Source organism: Pteropus vampyrus, unplaced genomic scaffold (assembly GCF_000151845.1).
Source record: "Pteropus vampyrus isolate Shadow unplaced genomic scaffold, Pvam_2.0 Scaffold23, whole genome shotgun sequence".
NCBI lineage: Eukaryota > Metazoa > Chordata > Mammalia > Chiroptera > Pteropodidae > Pteropus > Pteropus vampyrus.
The window spans coordinates 11,093,637-11,112,283 of record NW_011888804.1 but is presented as its reverse complement, the minus strand read 5'-3'; the positions used below and the strand labels follow the sequence as shown (position 1 = coordinate 11,112,283).

Here is an 18,647-nt window from a genome sequence, read left to right as displayed (position 1 = left end):
TGATCAGTATATGGGCTCACTATATTATTATTTCTACCTCAATACATGTTTGGAATTTTCCATAATAGAAAATTTTAAATTTTGGTATACTTACACACTAGGATCCTATAAAGAAAGTAAAATGAATGAACCAGAATTTCTTGTATCAATGTGAATATATTTCATTGAAATTGAAATGAATAAAAGCAAGTTGCAAGATTAAAAAACCCATGCAACTATAAATTGCTTACTGAAACACAGTATGCAAGTTAGATTTAAAAAAAAAACAAACATGGCCAACAATACACACGCTAATTTCAAGAGAGGGAGAAAAGGTTATAAAGAGCATGTTAACCTTTCTGTAACTTTATTTCTATTAGAAGACAAGTTTGCAGCAAATACAGCAGATGGTTAATGTGTATACAATCTGTGTGGTGGTACACAGGACGCAGTGTAGGAGGGACTGCCCAGAAGTCATTAAAGGCCCCATGGGAGAGGGCCATTTGAGCAGTGTGTGGATGAGCACTCATTAACCCAAACGAAACATAAAAAGAAATACTAACTCAAGAAGAGATCCAGAAGATTTCTCCCTCTGAGAACATTTCCAGTCTATCCAAGAAAACAATCTACACAAAATGTCTCCGGGCCACAAGAGGAGGCGGCAATAACGTACTGCCTTCCTGAGCCCCACAGTACCCAGAATGATGGGTGCTCAGCAAGCCTTTCTGGATCAGTGAATGTATGTCTTTGTTTGTCCATTCACTCAGGAAACATCAGCTGGGCAGTAATCTGTGCCAGCACTGCTCAGGGCCCCAGGGATGCCTCAGACAGCAAGACAGAAAAGGTCCCTGGTCTCCAGGATGCCATTTGCTGGAAGAGGGTCGCGTGACATAGAAACAAATAGCAGAGCTACCCAGCGGTCAATGGGACAGAAAGTGCTGAGGCCTGGGAAGACCTCTTTGAGAAGGTTGGCCTGACACTTGCAGAGAAGGAGAGAAACAACAAGCCAGAATTGCAGGCCCTGGGGGAGAGTGTGACAGGCAGAAGGCACAGGGTGGTCAGGCGCTAAGCAGAGAAAGGGCACAGTTAACAAGCAGGGGTTGCGTCCACAAAGGTGAAGTTGCTGCAGGAGTCAGAGGAATCTAAAAGCTGGACCTTGGGCAAGAAAATTAGGAGCTATAAAATGAGACACAACATTATTCATATCACTTCTACTCTCCCAAATTCAGTTGGCAGATCCCAGCAACTAGAACTCATGCTCCACCAAAAAAGATACAGACTAAGAAAAACCGGGAGGAGGACCATCCCATCCTCACCCCTTCAACCTGCCTTTCCCTCTCAGCGCCACTGCCTCTGGATGCCAGCTTGCAAAGGTGCTAACTCATTCTCAACTTGCCCCTATCAACACAGGGTGACTGCCTTGTCAACTCTGTGGAAGTAATCAGTGTCTCCATGCTCTCTAATTGGGAGAGAAAAGGCAGAAGGAAGTCAGTGGTTCCTGGGCAGGATTATAGTTTCGGTCTGGTATGATTCTTCCAAAAATGGTCCTGGAGCATGGAGCTGACCCAGGGTGAGCACCCCAGAGGCTCTCAGAGCTACCGGGGTGGGGCAGACACTCAGGCATCTACAGCTGCAACTGGATCTGACACCAACCAGCTCTAGAGCCCTGAGCCAACGAGACGGGTCTCCTGGCCAAGTCTCCAGGTCCACAGCACAAGTGCTTTGCAAACTGTGAAGCTCTATTCATACGTAACTGCTATACATATTCTTAATCTCATTCAGTCAACTCGAATTTATTAAGCACGTACTATGGGCTAGATGCTGTTCGAGGGACTTAGATCCAACAGTGAAAAAAACTAACAAAAATTCTACCTTCATGGATGTTACATTTAATAGAGAAGTTATATTTCAATATTGTGTTTACAAACAATAAACATAATAAATCAATGCATGATAGAAGGTGATGAGAGCCATGGGGAAAGCACAGGATAGAGGAGGATCAGGAAGACTGGAAAGGAGGCTGCTGCTGTAGAGAGGGCATGCTCACTAAAGGGCTAAGAGCAGAGGTCGGCAAACCTTTTCTTAAAGGGCCGGATAGTAAATATTTTAGGCTTCGTGGGCCACATGGATTCTATTAGAGCTACCCAACCCTGCCACTGTATTTATTGCAAAAGCAGCCATAGTTAATATTAATATGTAATTGAAGGGTGTGACTATGTTCCACTAAAACTTTTATTAACAGACTTTACCGATCGGGTTGGGAGCCCCTCCTGTGCTCCGTAATTTGTCTGAGTGCTGCTTGGCCTTGCACTCAACAGTGAGGTTCTGAGGTGGGGATCTTATCCCCAGTAAGTCTGGTCAATCACAGCTGGCAGATGACAGGAAGTCTATTTGTGCTCACTAAATATTTACTGAATGAATGAATGCAATAGTTATTGACTGAGCAAGTATTACCCGGCATGATGAGTGGTGCTTGGCAAACAGGACTCAATAGAGGGTGGTGACTGCAGTATTTACTTCTAAAATTACTATTAAAGGCCTGGCCCTAAGCCCGACATAACAGACTTAGTAATGACTAGTGGATTTAAAACCACCTGCAGTTCAGGGCCAGGTCCAGAGCTCCCTGAGCCTCAAGTGCACAGGGCACCAAGTTCAGACTTTGGCTCTGGCAACTCTGAGCAGTCACATCTATGCAGTAAGGCAAAGCAGCACAGCAGGCCCCACTGCAGGGGAAGGCCAAACAAGTCCCAGCAGCACTTACATAGAATCGCAGCAGAGCCCCATCTGAATTGCAGCACCAGGACCTCCTGCCCAAGTACTCATGGGCTGTGTTGAGCAGCATGAGGGAGGATGGGAGCATGGGTGTCTCGGCCATCACTGGGGAAAGAGCAGACCGACAGTCAGTGCAGGGACACGTGAGGGAGCTGCAGGGCTCAGTCTCTCCTTTGTGGGTTTTGCTGTCTTTTCCAAGAGAGCCACAGATTTTCCTTCCTTTCCTTTTTGTCTTTTTAAAATAAGTAATGACTTGACTAGCTTTACTAAGCAATTCAAGTCATGCAGGAAAAAATAAAGAAGGAATGTTCCATCCACCAATGCTGACATTTGGTAAACAACATTGAAAGCATCTTCCTGTGCACATATGAGATGTTTTGAAAGAGATAATTTATAACAATGGTACCCATACTACATACACCACCTATAAAATAAAAAATTCTTATATTTAGGTTTACTTGAATATTACAGAAAAAAAAGAACTACTAAATTTCAGTTAAATATCCACCACTGGAACTATTACTAGTTTCTTTAAAGATCCTTCGCCGTTTTTGAAATCTGGGCCATAATCCATTATTGGGCTTGTAACTAACATTTTTTAAAAGTATTAAGATAGAATACATTAGAATAGAAAATACTGGAGGGATTATACCCAGTAGAATAAGGACTATTTCATGAAATTTGTTTCATTCTTTTTACTGTTGGCTAATCCAACAGAAAAACTCAAAAAGGTATGAAAAGCACTGGTTAAAAAAAAGTCAAAAATCATTAAGAAGTTCAAGCCATTCAATTTTTTATGAGTCTTTTAGCTTCCATTCCAACAGCATCAAATGACTACTAAACATGAGTGTTAGTTTATAACACTTCCTTCTTTCCCCCATCTCCCAATTTTGTTGTGCATATTATTTGAAGTGCCTCAAGGTTTATAACATTTACATTCTGTTCTACAACCATAATTAGCCCAGTTGCTTTCTCTCAGTTCCAAATTTAAATGGATTTGGTGTTCATTGAAAGTTCTTTCCCATGGCTTTTTCATTCCCGAGGAATTTCATTCTGACTCATGTTGATTTACTGACTTCATCCCCCAAGTGTTTTTAAGAAGCACTCGTAGGAGCTGGAATCCCTGTTTATAAATGTCTGTTACCACTACAATTACAAACAACTTGGCTAGATGTCTTAGGTCACACTTTCTTTCCCTGCAAACTGTGCAGACATATAGACATCGCCCTAACTGCATTGAATGCTGTTTTGGAGAAACCTAAAATGAGTCTCATTCATTTATCCCATAAAGATAAACTACTTTTTCTGTTTAGAAATCTAAAAATCTTTATTCTTAAAGTAGATCCTTAACCAGGATTTATCTTGATATAGATTGTTGTATATCAATTTTCTTGATATATACTGTATACCTTGGATCTGAAGATTTGGTTTTTATTACAATTCAGAGAAAAATTTTCCTGTATTGAAATCGGGTTCGTTGCTTCTCCTGTTTCCTTGTTGGAGTCTTTCCATCAAGGGCACCATTTATCCTCACACTGAGCCATCTTTGTTTTCCGTATCTTCTCCCTAGTACTCTTAGCTCCTAACCGCATCCACTCATTTCAGTTTCAGTCATATTTATTCTGCTCCTTGCTGTTTTGGTTTATTAGTTTATAATGGTGAGATTCGGTTTACAGTGTCTGCCCTTAGTTCTGTAATTTTTTTTTTTTTTTTTTTTGCATTTTATCAGCTCTAATTTTTAAATAACTCGTTTTCTCGTGCAACTCATTTACAGGGCCTCTGCCTCTACTCCCTTGTGTAATTTTCCTTCCAAACAGAGTACATCTGGTTTTTGCATGGTATGTTCTTTCTTTCCTTCTTGCTCCCTACATGGGGCAGGATGTGGACTAATATGTTAGAATACTTGCCACATCATTTCTTTCTATCTTGCTCATGGTCAGCTAAGGCAGCTCCTCCAGATCATGTAAGTGCTCTAATATATCATGAAAAAATTTTCTGGGGCACTCTCCCACATAATGTAAGACCTTTCCTTAAAGCTATAATTAATTGTAAAGCAGATGTTGCTCTCAATCCACTTTTTTGTAGCCTGTGTCTGCAGAGGTAGAAGGGAGATCACCTGGCTAGGGCTGCGTGCAGTCATTGTTGGGAGACCTAGGTTTTGTTTTCTCCTCCGAGATCCCCTATAAGGACTTCCTGCCTGGTAAGAGGAGTGCAGTCAGCAGACAGCCCTCAGCTGTCAGTTCCTTCAGGGTCTACTGCAACTGCAGAGACTCCTTTCACCCAAGGTCATGTACTTCCTGCAGAAGTCCACATTCAGTGGTTGAGTGAGACAGGAGTATAAAGGCCTGGCTACTTCCACCCAACCTGGTACAACTTGGATAGGCACCTCCTACTCTAGAGCTCCTCGTTCTGGGCTAAGGCTTTGCAGGCCTGCATCACAGCTGGCCTTCTCTCTCTGCCTCATTCTGCTTCCCCCATCCCCTTCCTTTGACAAGTAGTGATCCCTAATAAACCATCTCAGTGTCTGTCCAGAGAACTCGATATGTAACAGTGTTCAATATCAAGCCCCTTACCACCACCCCGAAGTGTGTTTATCCATGGGCCCCTTCCCTCAACACAGTCTAGTTAGTCACTAGAAAATAGGACCCTGCCAGGCTCAAGGAGATATGGAGGGCCTTTCCCACCAGTACATTCTCTATAAATGAAGGGATATTAATAGTATTTCCCAGGATTCTGTCAACTTGCCATCTTCCCTCAGTTTTCCAGTGGAGGCAGAGGAAGGGACAGGAACCACACCTGCTGCCAGTCCACCAGAATCTTTGATTTCTTTCCTTGGCTAATACTTTCAAAGTTTATGGTATTTGATAGATACCCTTTTCCAGTTTGCTTACTGGTAGTTTTTATAAAAAACTATTTTGTTTGCATAATTAATTCTGGGGGAAAGGAGACCCTTAATCCAGAAAAATAATAAACAGTTATAGTTTTAAACCTTAATTTTCACCATTAAACCCTTTTGGGAAACATAGAGGTACTATTTGTCAAGAGTTCTAAAGGTATTCATCCTAGAAATTGATCAAAAAAAACCAATTTAGCAGAAGCAAAAAGGTATGTGTGAGGGGTTTGCTAAAGTGTGCCCTGTGAAGGAGAAATACTGCAGTCATCCTGAGGCCTCAGCAATGGGGACAGCTCAGAAAGCAAGGCGCTTCTCATCGGCATTGACACTATGGAGCTTTGTAAAATAGGGTCTAAGAGCCTTTCTCAATCTGGTCCCTTCCCATGTCCACCCCACATGGCCCAGCCTTCTTGTGTCCCTGTCTATGCTGCTGCATCTCTTCAGTGTCCTCCTCTGCCCCTGCTCTCTCACCAGGCCTCGGCCCAATCCCCACCCCACCCTGGCGGTATGAGGCACCTTTCTTCCAGCCAGCCACACTGACTGTGCACTTGTTGGTGTTCCTGTCTGTCTCCTCTCACCATGAAGCTGTCAGGGCCTGAGTTATCTTATTCACAGAGGCCTGACATGCAGAGAGCAGCTGATAAATAACTGGGGAGCAAACAGACAGAGAGAGTGAATGGAAGGAGACGTGCCACGTGTCAGCTCTGCGCTCACTGGAACAGAGCTGGCTTTCTTTCCTTTCTATTGTTTTATTTATTTTTTTTGATTTTTCAAATTACTAAGAGAAAATCCCCAATAAATTTAATTTTAAGCTAGATGATTATATACAGAAAAATGTGTATTACAATCACAGCTATATAAAAAGTATATGTATATGGCCAAGTTTAGACAGAAAATGCAAGAAAACCAAAGAGAAAAAAAATCCATTTGGTAGAATTATAGGCAATCTTTGCTTAGATGTCACTTAGCTGTTCTTCTTATATAATTTATTCAATCGACCACATTTTCTACCACTGCACTGACCTGGCTCAAGTGCCATGTCTATAAAGGACCCTAGGCTCACCCTCTCTGGCCTCTTCATAATGACAATTCTGCACTCGGCACCTCCAAGTGCCGGCACTGATTTGCCACAGTAAGTGATGGCTTTATTTTTCCATTTTGTCCTTGGAACAACCCTCTGGGACAGGTATCATTATTCCCAGTGTGGATATAGGGAATATAGGCTGAGAGATTACATGACTTGCCTGAGGTTACACTGCCAAGAAGTGACGGCTGGGATTTGGAACCTGTGCTGGCTTGCTCCGCTCTGCCCTCCAGCCTCACTGGCCCACACCCAGGAGGGGCTGGGGTGCAATGGATAAGTGTGAGGGCTTGCAAAGGGCTGCCCATCTCACGGGACTGTTGTGGGGTTCAAAGGAATTAGCAGGTATGAGGCCTCTTAAGCAGTGACGCGCCCTTCGTAAGCACTCACCACACTTGTCCTTTCCTCTGCGCTGCCCCCTGTACCAGATGTGAAATACTTCATACACCCACTGACTCCAGACCCAGTGCACAGTGAGCTCCCTAAGGGAGCCTCTGCCTCTGTCCAAGTATCACAAAAAATTCTGTCAACTACGTGCCAAGCTCACTCGCAGCACCTGGATAGGGCTGCTGGGCCCTGGGGCGGGGGCAGGAGGCAAGGACACAGGTCAAGGTCCACCCCCACCCAGATCCACTTCCCACCACCTTCATCCTCTGGGTTTTGGAGCTGCTGCTGGTGGCACAGGGAGTGGAACGTGTCTTCTTCCTGCCAGATGATCCGATGTAGGATGATCCAGGGCAGCACTGAGGAGACGTGGGGCTCCTTGGGCTCTTCCTGCACAGCCATGCTGCAGTCGATGATCTGGGTGGGACGGGAGTGTCACAGCACTCCTGGGTGGGATAGGAGGGAGGGCCAGCTCTCTCCCCCAAACCAGGATGAGTCCTCAGGGCAGAGCAGGGGTGGGGGCAGGGGGTATGCTGCCTGTCCATCTCCACTGCTTTGATGTGCGAAAACTGGCCCATCGGCATCCCATCAGGTCATTGAACAGAGGAACAGAGAGCTCAACAACAGAATTATACCCAGACTTCAGAGAAGCCAGCTCTGACCATCCTCCCTCATGCCACATGCAGTTCCTACTGTGTACGAGGCCCTGTGCCAGACACGAGGGGGAGAGATGAATGGGCCACGGTGGAGTTGATAGCCCAGGGGGAAGAGAACCACAGAGAAGCCACGCAAGAGCCACAGATCAGTATGGCTGCTGTGATGAAAGCAACTGAGGGCTAGAGTGGGGTCGCAGAGGATGCGTGGGGACAGACAGAAGAGAACCTTTGAAAGGTTTCCATGGGAGTGGCTGTGGTATTGCTGATCCCGAGGGAGGGCTAGGAGTGGGCGCAGAGGACAGGTATGCAGGCAAAGGCCCCAGAGGCTGCCAAGGAAGCAAAAGATGAGGGTGAAGAGGGAGGCCGCTGGATCAGTACGCCTTGGGTGACAGGCACCCTAGAGGGAACCTGAAGGGTGGAGCAAGGAAGGAGCATACTCATATTCTCATTTTGGAAAAGTGCCTCCATGGTGGGGTGGTGGCTGGACTGGCAGGGTCGAGGGGGCAGGGAGGACTATGAGTAGCATGCTGCCACGGTTCAAGCAAGATATGGCGGTGGCCTAGGCGAAGGCAGAGCTGTGAAGATGGAAGGGGAAGCAGAAGATGAGGATGTTAAGGATGAGGATGTGGCAGGACGTACTGACAGCCTGAGTGGGAGTTGTCAGGAGACAGCGAGGGTGGCTCAAAGGAAGGTTCCCTGGCACAAAGCCTGCCTGGATGACACAGGGTGCTATGAACATCCTGCAGCTACAAATGCCAGGGCAATGCGGGTGGTAGAGAGCCCAGTAGAAGACAGGAGACCTGGGTTCCAGCCCCAGTTCTGCTTCCAGCTTGCTGTACACAGGCCAGGGTCTCCTGCTCTGAGGCTGCTTCCACCCCTCTGGACAGGTGGTCTGGAAGAATTCTGTACTAAGTACTACACTGTCTTGAACCCCCAGACCCGACCAGCCCTGGGAAGGTTTGCAGCCAGTGCACAGCCACTCGCCACCTGAGGCACCTGCCTCCTCCAGCCAGAGAAGCCAACGCATTCCCTTGGGGTATGTGACTTGCAATAAAAGCCAGTAAACTATGAAGAAGGGGGACGTCAGATGGCCATACCTGCTGGGGAGGGGCAGGACAGGACCAAGCCGGGGGTTACCTGGATAAGGTTGTTGGTGAGCCGGATGAGGCCAGTGGCAGAGGACGATTCCTTCAGGATGCAACCACTGCTGTCTGCTGAGAGTGCCTGCTCGATGCCCAGCAGCAGCTGGGTCACTGTGGCCACCCACTCCTCCTTGGCTGCAGCTTCACTCACATTCCCCATCTGCTGGACCGCCTCATTCAGAGCCACATCGGAGCACTCAAAACACTGCTGGTGGTCCTTCAGGCGGAGTAAGGAGTCCTGAGCACAGGGAGGAACACTGTGAGAGGACTGTGACAACATTTACCATACCTCGTCCTCAGGACTGAGGGGCAGATAGCCGGGGAGGAAGACATGAGAGGCAACCCAAAAGAAAGAGGAAACACGGGCCCCCACAGTCTTGAGGCATCTGCAAGGGCACGCAGTCACCTGTGTCCAATCACATATGGCAGGCTACCGGCCAGAAAGCTTTCAGAAAAGTGCTTAATCTCTGTGCCGAGTTTCCTCATTTCTAAAGCAGGGACATTGGATGAGGCCACAGAGCCAGCAAGCAGCCAAGATCAGGTGGAATGACTCCACTACCTCTCCCAGTTCTCACTGTGCCTGAAGCCACCCAGTCATGCACTCATCCAGTGCCACAGCTCTGGAAGGTCTCAGCAGGAGAGGGCAGCTGCCAGGGAGGGACTGTCTCTGCAAAGGAGGGCCTGGGCCAAGGCTAGGGTGGGGGCAATGGCCATGCAGGACTGAAGCCACCATTCTATGAGTCCCCCTCTTCCCTAGGTGCCAGACGCCTCACCACCCCTTGGAGGTGCCATGAGCATTAAATGAGCTGATGTCCATAGCACAGTGTCCTGGCCCACGGAGGAGCTCTCAGTACACCACACTGTGCTCTGATTGCTATTTTAAAACCTCCTCTTTGGGAGCCATTGCTTTTTGTCAAGCTCCTTCTCCTCTTGCTCTAGAACAAACCCATTTAACTCCTTGTGTCTCAGTCTCTTTTATCACCGTGCTGGTGTGTGGGGAGATTTAGCCTGGCTGTGAATTCACAGATCTGGCAGGCAGCCTATTAGACCCACAGGAAGCACCTGCTGCCTGGCACCCTGTCGGGCTCTGACCTCAACACAGCTGAGGCCCAGCAGTGACTCCTGCCTGCCTTAACACATGCAGCTGCCACACTCAAAGGTGACACAGACAGGTGTGGGGACAGAAACGTCCAAAACTGCCTTTGGAACGTGCTGCAACGCCTGAACACAGATCAAAGCCACAACCAGTTTAAAAGCCCTGATTACCAGGAACACATGGTCTCTGTTTCTTTAGAGAAAACCAGCACTCTAGCAGGAAGCTACTGAGGCACAAAGGAGCCTACAGAGTGCAGACATGGAGCCCCCAAGGCCCAAGCTGACCCCTTCTGATCAAATGCCAAACATGCAAAGGGCAGGGGACTATTTTCTAACTAGATAAAGACTAATGGCCTTTGCTGGGTCAAAAGGTAGTTCCATTTTTAATTTTCTGAAACATCCAGACTGTTTTCCATAGTGGCTGGACCAATTTGCAATCCCACCAACAGTGCATGAGGGTTCCCTTTTCTCTCATCCTTGCCAACACTTGTTTTTTGATTTATTGATGATACCCATTCTGACAGGTATAAGGTACTGTATACCTAAAACTAGAAAAAAAGAAGAAGAAGAAGAAGAAGACGACTAATGGCCTTAAATCGCGGCCAGAGTTGCCATGAAAGTCAGAGACAAGGAAGTGCCAGCAGCACTCTACCATGACGTAATTGCCAATGCTCAAGGCCAGAAAGATCTAAAAAGCAGAATAACTGCCAACAAATGAGGAAACAATATTACTATTGACTGTGAGCAACATGATCATCTACCCAAAACAAAACAAAGCAAACAAACTATCAGAAATAATGGGAATTCAGTGAAGTGGCTAGATTCAAAATAAACATGCAAAAATCAATAGGGTTCCAATAAATCAGAAATGTAGTTAGAAAACATAATGACCGATAGAAAGATCCTGCTCAAAACAGCAATCCAAAATGTTAAGGACTAAGAATCAGCTCAACCATAATAAAATTATACAATTATTTTGAAGAACATAAAAGGCGGCTTGCCTAAATAGGGAGAGACAGATACCATTCTCTGGAAGAGGGAATTCCAAGGGAGAGCCCCCCACTCACCCTATAATAGCTCGATGAAGCAACTGAAATGCAAAACATAGAACATTCATACCAGCAGAAGAAAACAAAGGCAATCAGGCTTTTTGTTTATTTGTTGCCATGTTTCTTGTCTGCCTCCCTTCTAGAACATAGGTTATGTCAGAAGGGTGCTCTGTCCAGTCCAGAGCAGGAAGTAAGAACTCAATTCATGTGTGTGGAATGAGTGGGTGAATATTTTTGGAAAGGCTGTCCAAGCATAATAAACAAAATCACAAACATTTGAAAACATCAAAAGATTTGACAACACAAAAATTAAAAACTTCTATATGTCGAAAATTATACAAGTTGCAATTTAAAACCAAAATAACAAACTGAGAAAAATATTTGTAACATTTAATGAGAAAAAGATCAATATCTTTAATACGTAAAAAGCACTCCAAATAAATAAGAAAACATCCCGCTCCTATAGGAAATTGAAAAAAACCAGGAATCACTTATTAAAAAGCAGGCGCTTCCATGGCATTTGGCCCAGGCCTCGCCTCAGCCAATAGTGCTGCTCAGTGCCTGTCCAAACAGCAGTTCCCCCATCAACAGAGCAACTATTGCACATGAGTTCTAGGAGACAGGAGCCATCAGGGCCATCTTACAGAGGCAGAGAGGGCTGGCCTCTCTCCTCCTCCCCACCTAATGTGCTCCCTGGGTACACCTAGCTGCCTCTCCCACACACAGCCTTTCCTCTCTGCCTTCCTCCTTTCCTTCCCAGAAACAACTCTTTCTTCCCCTTTCACCAGGGCAGAGATACCACCATTTGTTCCCACAGTTGCACCTCTTAACTATTTCCCAGTTCAAGAAAATAAATAACTACAATGTTTCATGTAATCTGAGCAAAAAAATTGGGAGAAAACTGGGCTCTTACTCCAAATTGAAGGGGAAGGACTCAATCAGATAATAAATATAATGTGATTAGTATGTGAACCATAAGGGATGGGACACTAGACCACCCAACACCATTAAGCACATCATGTTTATCATCTTCCATGTCTGGCTCTGAGTCCGATGCCACACTTCCTGAGGATGGCAGTGATGATAGCCAGCACCCATATGGCATTTGCTATAAGCCAGGCATGGTGCCAATACACACTAACGCATATAATCCCCACAACAGGTCCCTGAGGTAAGGATAATAATCATCCCCATCCTAGAGTTGAAGAACTGAGGCACAGAGACCGAGTAGATGCCCAGCGCCCAGCAGATCCTGGTGCCTGGCGAGCGCTCAGTAAGGGTTTACTGAAGAACAGAGGCACGGAGGGAGCCAAGAGGGCACATGGCCCTCAAACACCACATTGGTGTTCTTTTCCTTCAACCATGTGATGGTATATGCGTATTTATTTTATCTTGATTCTTTACACTGTACAGATATTTTATCCATTTTTATTCTACTCAATAGTTAATTTCAAAAGTAATTTAAAAAGACAGGCAGAGGAACAAACAGGTGGATGGATGGTTAACATCCTGACTATTCTTCCTCCTCCTCTGCCATGCAGAAGTTCAGAGTCAAGTGTGGGCTCACCTTGAGCCATGTACAACCCTAGAACCTGCACTTCTGAGTTCCAGTTTTCTCCCGTATCTTCTGACTGGCATATTCCTGGGTACCAAGTTAGCAGCTTTTACACCCACTTTTCTCTTCTAGGTCCTCAAGGGCCACTTCAAAGACTCCAGGGAATAAACCCACACCAAGCAGAGAAGGTACGAGAGGGCAAAAGGGATACGGCGGCACACACCTGCAGCAGCAGCAGCTGGGCTGGTCTCTCAGGAATGGATGTCATAAACTCCAGGTGTTTGGCCTGGTCAAAACCACTGGTGCACAACGTGGGGCGGAGCAGATGCACAACGGACTCGTATTCGCCAGCCTCATACAACCTCTGAATCTCCTCCAGGGATTGGCACCGCTCCAGCGACTTCAGGTTCTTATCGATCTGGAAGAAACCCAAATCACTGTCTAATGACAAACCTCTCCCACGGTCCCCAAAGCTGGCCAGGGTTTGCATTTATCAGAACCAAAATTAGATTCCCTCTAATAATATCAGCATTTACATTAAGTGAGTATTGTATAAAAGAGTTTTTCTACTAAGGTCAAGGTATTCAATTCTTTAAAAAACAAACATCCCCAAGACCAGAAACTATCCAGAAAGGGAGAGGTTCCAGAAAAATGTCAGCCAAAATAGGACAGCCTCGTGTTCACAGTTCAGCAAACCAGACTCATGGAACCATAGAGTGTCAGACTGAAGAGACTTGGCAAGCCCCGGGCCAGAAGCTGGCACATGCCATTGACCCATGGAACCCTCTCCTCACAGGAGGCCTGCCGTGGCCCCCAGGATGGGGCATTGCATTTGGCCTTGCCCTGAAACAACTCTGCAAGAGTCTGAAGGCCTATTTCAGCTAATGTAGACATGGAACTGCATGGGGTCTGAGGCTGCATGGTGAGAACAGGATTATAACCAACAGAGCCTGGCATAGGCACCATGCACTGCCAACCCAGCACTGGTCAGCGTCTGCTGGAGTTTGTATCTAATTCTGCTGGGATTGCTGCCACACGCAGCCCGACAGCTGAGCAATAATCACTCTAAATCATGCCAGCAAATGCCTCCACACCTGCCCCTTACCCCCCGCCACCTGGAGGAGTTAATCATCAAGGGTACCATGTGAGCCCTACTTCGCGTGTGGGCCACTTTCCTTGTCCTCAGGGCAGGTGGGGCCTGGTTTAACTGTGCCAACCCAGAATAAATCTTTGACCAAAAAAACACCACTAAGAAAACTCCCACTCACCTCCTCCAGGGAAACGACTGAGTCGTTGTGGAGGTTGGGCAGCCGGATGACAATGTCTCTTTGCTCAGCCCCTGCCTCTGCCTGGATGGCAGTGGAGCTCTGGAGCATTTCTGTGCAGATGTCATAGTTCTCCAGGGCCTGCTCCATGTCTCCCTGGTCAGAGAGGAAAAGCAGTCAAGAGACAGGGGCAGAAGGAAGGGAACTCATTCTGTCATGCCAGGTGCCTTACCTTCCCAATCCCACTAGACTGCAGGCACCATGAAGGCGGTTTTATCCCCTAAAAAGGGGCCTAGCACAGTGAGAGCTCAATAAGTATTTGTTGAAGGGTTGCATGGATGGATGGACGGACAGACAGATGGATGAACAAATGAATGAATTCACACAACTCTAAGGAGAGGTATTACTAGCCTCATGTTATAGGTGAGAAAAGTGAGGACACACGAGCAAGCCCGAGTACCTTGTCCAAAAATCATGAGCTAATAAATGGCAGAGCCAGAATTAGAACCGAGGCCTATCCTAATTCCAGAACTGACTATGGTGCACTAACTCATTCTGCCACAGTGCACTGGGTACCACCATCTACGAGGTGCTGCGTAACAGCCAATCCAATCCTCCCTGGCCTTCCAGACCAGGATCCGAAGGGAAGCTGAGAATTCACACGAGAAAGCTGTGTAGTTAACTCCCTTCTATAAAGCTCTGCATCTATTCATGCACTCATTCAGGCTCTCTCAAAAAAATATAAGCAAAAGGTCGAGACTCCAAGGTAGTCTTAAGTGGAGGTGCGTAACTTCCACAGGAAACCCCTTCCAGAGCTCTGTTGTGCTTGTTGCACTTTACAGACTGCTGACTATGCTGGGATTTCTGAGATGCTGAAAATTCCTCACCATGTCCCACTTCCTGAAGCTGAGCCCAGTGCCTGGGCAGGTGCCACACATGCACGTGCATATCCTCAACAATGCATCCAGCTCTTTTCCCTCCTTGTTGGGTACCTGGGCATGCTCCCCAAGCAGCCGACCACAGAACCAACCTGCAGTGCCAGGAACCGAGCCTTCAACCAATACACGCGGACCACAAACTCCAGCCAGCCATCCTCAAACAGGTCCCGCTGAGACGAGGCAAATGACAGCTGCAGGAGGTCACCCAGGAAGTGGGTTCCTGGGAAATCAGGCCCAAACCTGCCATTTACCACACCAGCAGGGCAGTTCCGAGGAGACACTGAAAACCAGTCAGGCCAAAATGAGTCAATTTCGTTTTGCAGGGTCCAGATGCCCTTGTGCTTCCCAGAGGTCACCCTCAGCCCTCGCCACACCTGTCTCAGTATCCATGAATACCCTGAGCCCCTCGGAACCTCACAGTCCCCAAGTGGCAGATGTCAGAGAAGTCAGGCAAGTCAGATGGATACAGATACCCTAAGAGCTGGAGGACCCTTACTTTACATACTTAACTTTGAACGTAATTGTTATTCACTGGTTGTTGACTTAAAAGTCAGAATGATCCACATTGTCTGGAAAAATTACTGGGACACATAAAGTGTTGATTTGATAACTTGGGAAACTGAGATCCCACTTCTTTCAATTCTGAGTAACAGAAAAGCAGGTAGGTGACTCCTTCTGGGGGCTCAACTGCTACTAACTACTTGAGTGGCCGAGGGACTTCTGTGAGACCCTGGATTTTTCCTGGCCTGACAAGCCAACCCAGGCAACATGCTCACTGCAGATTCATGTCTGAACTGCACAGCTCAGCCTCCCCATGCCCCCTTCCTCCTGCCTGCTGAGGGTTCAGAAAGTTACCCCTGCCATAGGACACAGAATGCCTCCTACCCGCAGAGCTTCTGCCCTTGGTCAGCAGCCACTGGTCCAGCTGGAGCTCCATGCAAGAGAGAGACATCAGCATCATGTCCTACGAGACAGCAGCAGAAGGTCAGGACAGAGTCATAAACAGTCGTCAAAGGATGGGGGGTGAAACAAAACTAATCTAAAATTTACTTTGATAAAAATATCATTCTTCTACCTACTTTCGATTCCATAAATGATAATCAGTAGCTACTCGTCAAAACATAAAGAAGCATATCGATGTACACCAGAACAACACTTGGGAGGAGCCCAGTGACCTGTCTTCAGTCCTAAGGAACTGCCCCAGGGCAGAGGCAGCCCTGTCACCTGTTGAGTGCCAGGCAAAACGCTGCATTTACACTACAACACTCAACCCTTAAAAATACCTGGGATTGGTGCATTGCACCCAGGGAACACAAGGAAGCTGAGGCTCAGCAATAAGAAGGCACCGGCCAAGTGCAGGCAGAGCTGAGAAATGACCAGGGTTTGTCTGGGAACCGAAACCTCGGCTCCTCTTGCTACTCCACACTGCCCCCAGGGAGCAGGCTCGGTAGGCAGAAACTGCCAGGAGGCAGTCCCTGAGGTGTCCCAGCAGAGGCTGCACGGCCAGGGAACACTGAGCTACACAGCCCTAATCACCTGCTCTTTCATCTTCTGTGCCCCCAGCCAGAAGTACCACCCAGATGGGCCCTGAAAGCTCCTAGTGCTCCCTCCTCAGCATTCAGACCCTCCTCCTCTACTGGGAGAAGGGGGCCAGAGCACCCTGGGAACTCTTGACCCCTGAGAGGCACTGAGTGAAGAGCCTGGGGTGCAGAGTGCTATGGCCATGTGCTCAGCCCCACACTCCTGGAGGCGCCCACCACTCCCCGTAAGCAACCTTATTAGTCTCTGAACTTCTGTTTTCTCACCCGTTTAAAAATCAGTAACAGTCCCTGGAAGCTCAAACATAGCCAAAACTTCACTTTCACCAATCTGTCTGCAGCTCTCCTCCACGTCAGCAAACTACCCCATCACCAGACCCAGGCTTGAGCCAGCCCTGGAAATCCTCCCCATCTCGCCCCCTCATCACCACGTGCAGTTCATCCTGTCAGCTCTGCCTCCAGAACCCTCACACCACTGTTTACTGGGCAACAGTCTCCAGACGACCCTGCACCCACTCTCACTCCCAAAATCTTCCACTCAGCCACTAGGGATCTCTCTAGGCATAAAATCAGGTCCCACGATTTCCTGCTACAAACCCCCCCAGGGGCCCTGCAGCAGCAGCCCCACACCCACAGAAGGTCCCTGTGCCCATCCCCTGGTCCCAGTCTGACGCTGGCCCTCGAGAGGCCTTCTACTGGCCCGACCTTGATGTGCCTGTTGCTGCAGTCCCTCAGCAGCGGGTTGGGCAGGCTGGTGCTGTGCCTCCTCCAGCTGTGGTAGATGCTGAGCACAACCTCCGCCAGGCCTGGTGGCCACCTCAGCAGAAACTTATGGCCCATGCTCTTCAGGTAGCGCATCATCAGCTCTAGGATGCCTCCATTGGTCAAGTTCTCCAGCAGGAACGCATGCACATCCTGCTTCTCTGCCCGGGCAGGGAGAAAGAACCTGACTTGAATAAAGGACCTTCTGTGCCAGGGTCTCCCATTTTCTTTGGAAGAGGAGAGAGGAGAGTGACAGCAGGGGCAGGGTGGGGGCAGAAGAAAGCCTGTGCCCTCCCATCCTCCCACCGCATGGTGGTGCTGAGGTCAGGCTGCAGGGTTCCAGCCCTCACCACCGTGAGCAAGCCTCTCCCAATCTCTGAGTCTAAGTTGCATATGAAAGGGCTGATCTCCAAGTGCTGCCCTGTGCACTGGGCGAGGCCATTCACAAAAAATACAAAGCACGTTGTCTAGCACATTACACTCAACATTTGTGTCAGATACCCTTGACTTGTGAAGCCACGCCCCTGGGTTTGGCCTGAAGCACACATCCCTCAGGGAGCACAGCCATGGACAAGCCTGGATGTTTCCACAGACCTTTCAGCTGACCACGAAACTCAGGTGCAAGACAAATCCTGGCAGCCCAGAACCATTCTCCCAGAATAAACCTATTCTGGTTATAGGATAACAAGAGGAACAATTCCCCACATTGAATGATCACATTGCTCAATTCCTACCAGATTCCATGAACGTGGCCGAGTCGAATGACAGTCTATGAGGCCCAATGTTTGGGAAGCTTTCCAGTTTAGTTTCTGACTGGACTTCATAGTTATTAAAGGAGTCATCTTCCTCCTCGGGGTCCAGCTTTCTTAGCCTGTATGGAACACACCAAAATCACAAGAGCCACACCACACATTCTTCCTACTGGACGCACGCACCCGAATTCTTCCTACTGGAGAAAAAAAATCTGAGCCAGGGAGAAAAAACAAAACAAAACAAAACTAGAATATGTGTGCAGCAAGGTCCAGAATCCAGGCCTCCGAGAAGCTCTACTTCTCTCCAGACTTTTGTGAGCTGGCGTCTGGTCTGTACCCTCACTTTTATTGGTTCCATCAACAGAAGAATACTAAACACTAGCATATGCCAGACACTGTGCTAGGCATCCAAATTCTGCCATAAGTGTGGCAGACCCTGCCCATAGTAGGCTTACCTCCTGATGGGAGATACAAGCAATAAGTAGATACACAAAAACAAAGAACCCAAATAAGAACCAACCACAAGGGGCCTCCTTTATAGAGCAGAGTCAGGAACATCTCTCAGAGAGGGTGACATTCACAGACACTGGGAGAGGTAAAAAGCTGGCCATGCAAAGATGCAGGACAAAGACAGGTACAGAGGCACAGGCCAGAAGAGCACCAGGTATGTTCTAAGACCTGCAGGGAGCCCAGTGAGCAAGGAGAAAGTAGATGGGTGTGTGAAGTAAGAGGGGGCACAGCAGGCCCTTCTGAGCTTGGCCTCCCCGTGACTCTTCATAGAGCTTT

The 18,647-nt window shown here is 47.6% G+C and overlaps 1 protein-coding gene across 5 annotated transcripts in view; it reads right to left on the bottom strand.

Annotated features, from left to right (window-relative positions):
* The window catches only part of CABIN1 (calcineurin binding protein 1), a 143,188-nt gene that overhangs the window by 99,578 nt on the left and 24,963 nt on the right, over window positions 1-18,647 (bottom strand). For all 5 annotated transcript variants that reach the window (XM_011355988.2, XM_023528306.1, XM_011355990.2 and 2 more), the window contains exons 11-19: window positions 17,844-17,980; window positions 17,053-17,270; window positions 15,695-15,773; window positions 14,902-15,089; window positions 13,875-14,027; window positions 12,830-13,024; window positions 8,903-9,145; window positions 7,370-7,526; window positions 2,741-2,856 (exon numbers count right to left, since the gene is read on the bottom strand). In XM_011355988.2, the coding sequence (XP_011354290.1) occupies window positions 2,741-2,856; window positions 7,370-7,526; window positions 8,903-9,145; window positions 12,830-13,024; window positions 13,875-14,027; window positions 14,902-15,089; window positions 15,695-15,773; window positions 17,053-17,270; window positions 17,844-17,980 (1,486 nt within the window). The remainder of the gene's footprint in view (window positions 1-2,740; window positions 2,857-7,369; window positions 7,527-8,902; window positions 9,146-12,829; window positions 13,025-13,874; window positions 14,028-14,901; window positions 15,090-15,694; window positions 15,774-17,052; window positions 17,271-17,843; window positions 17,981-18,647) is intronic.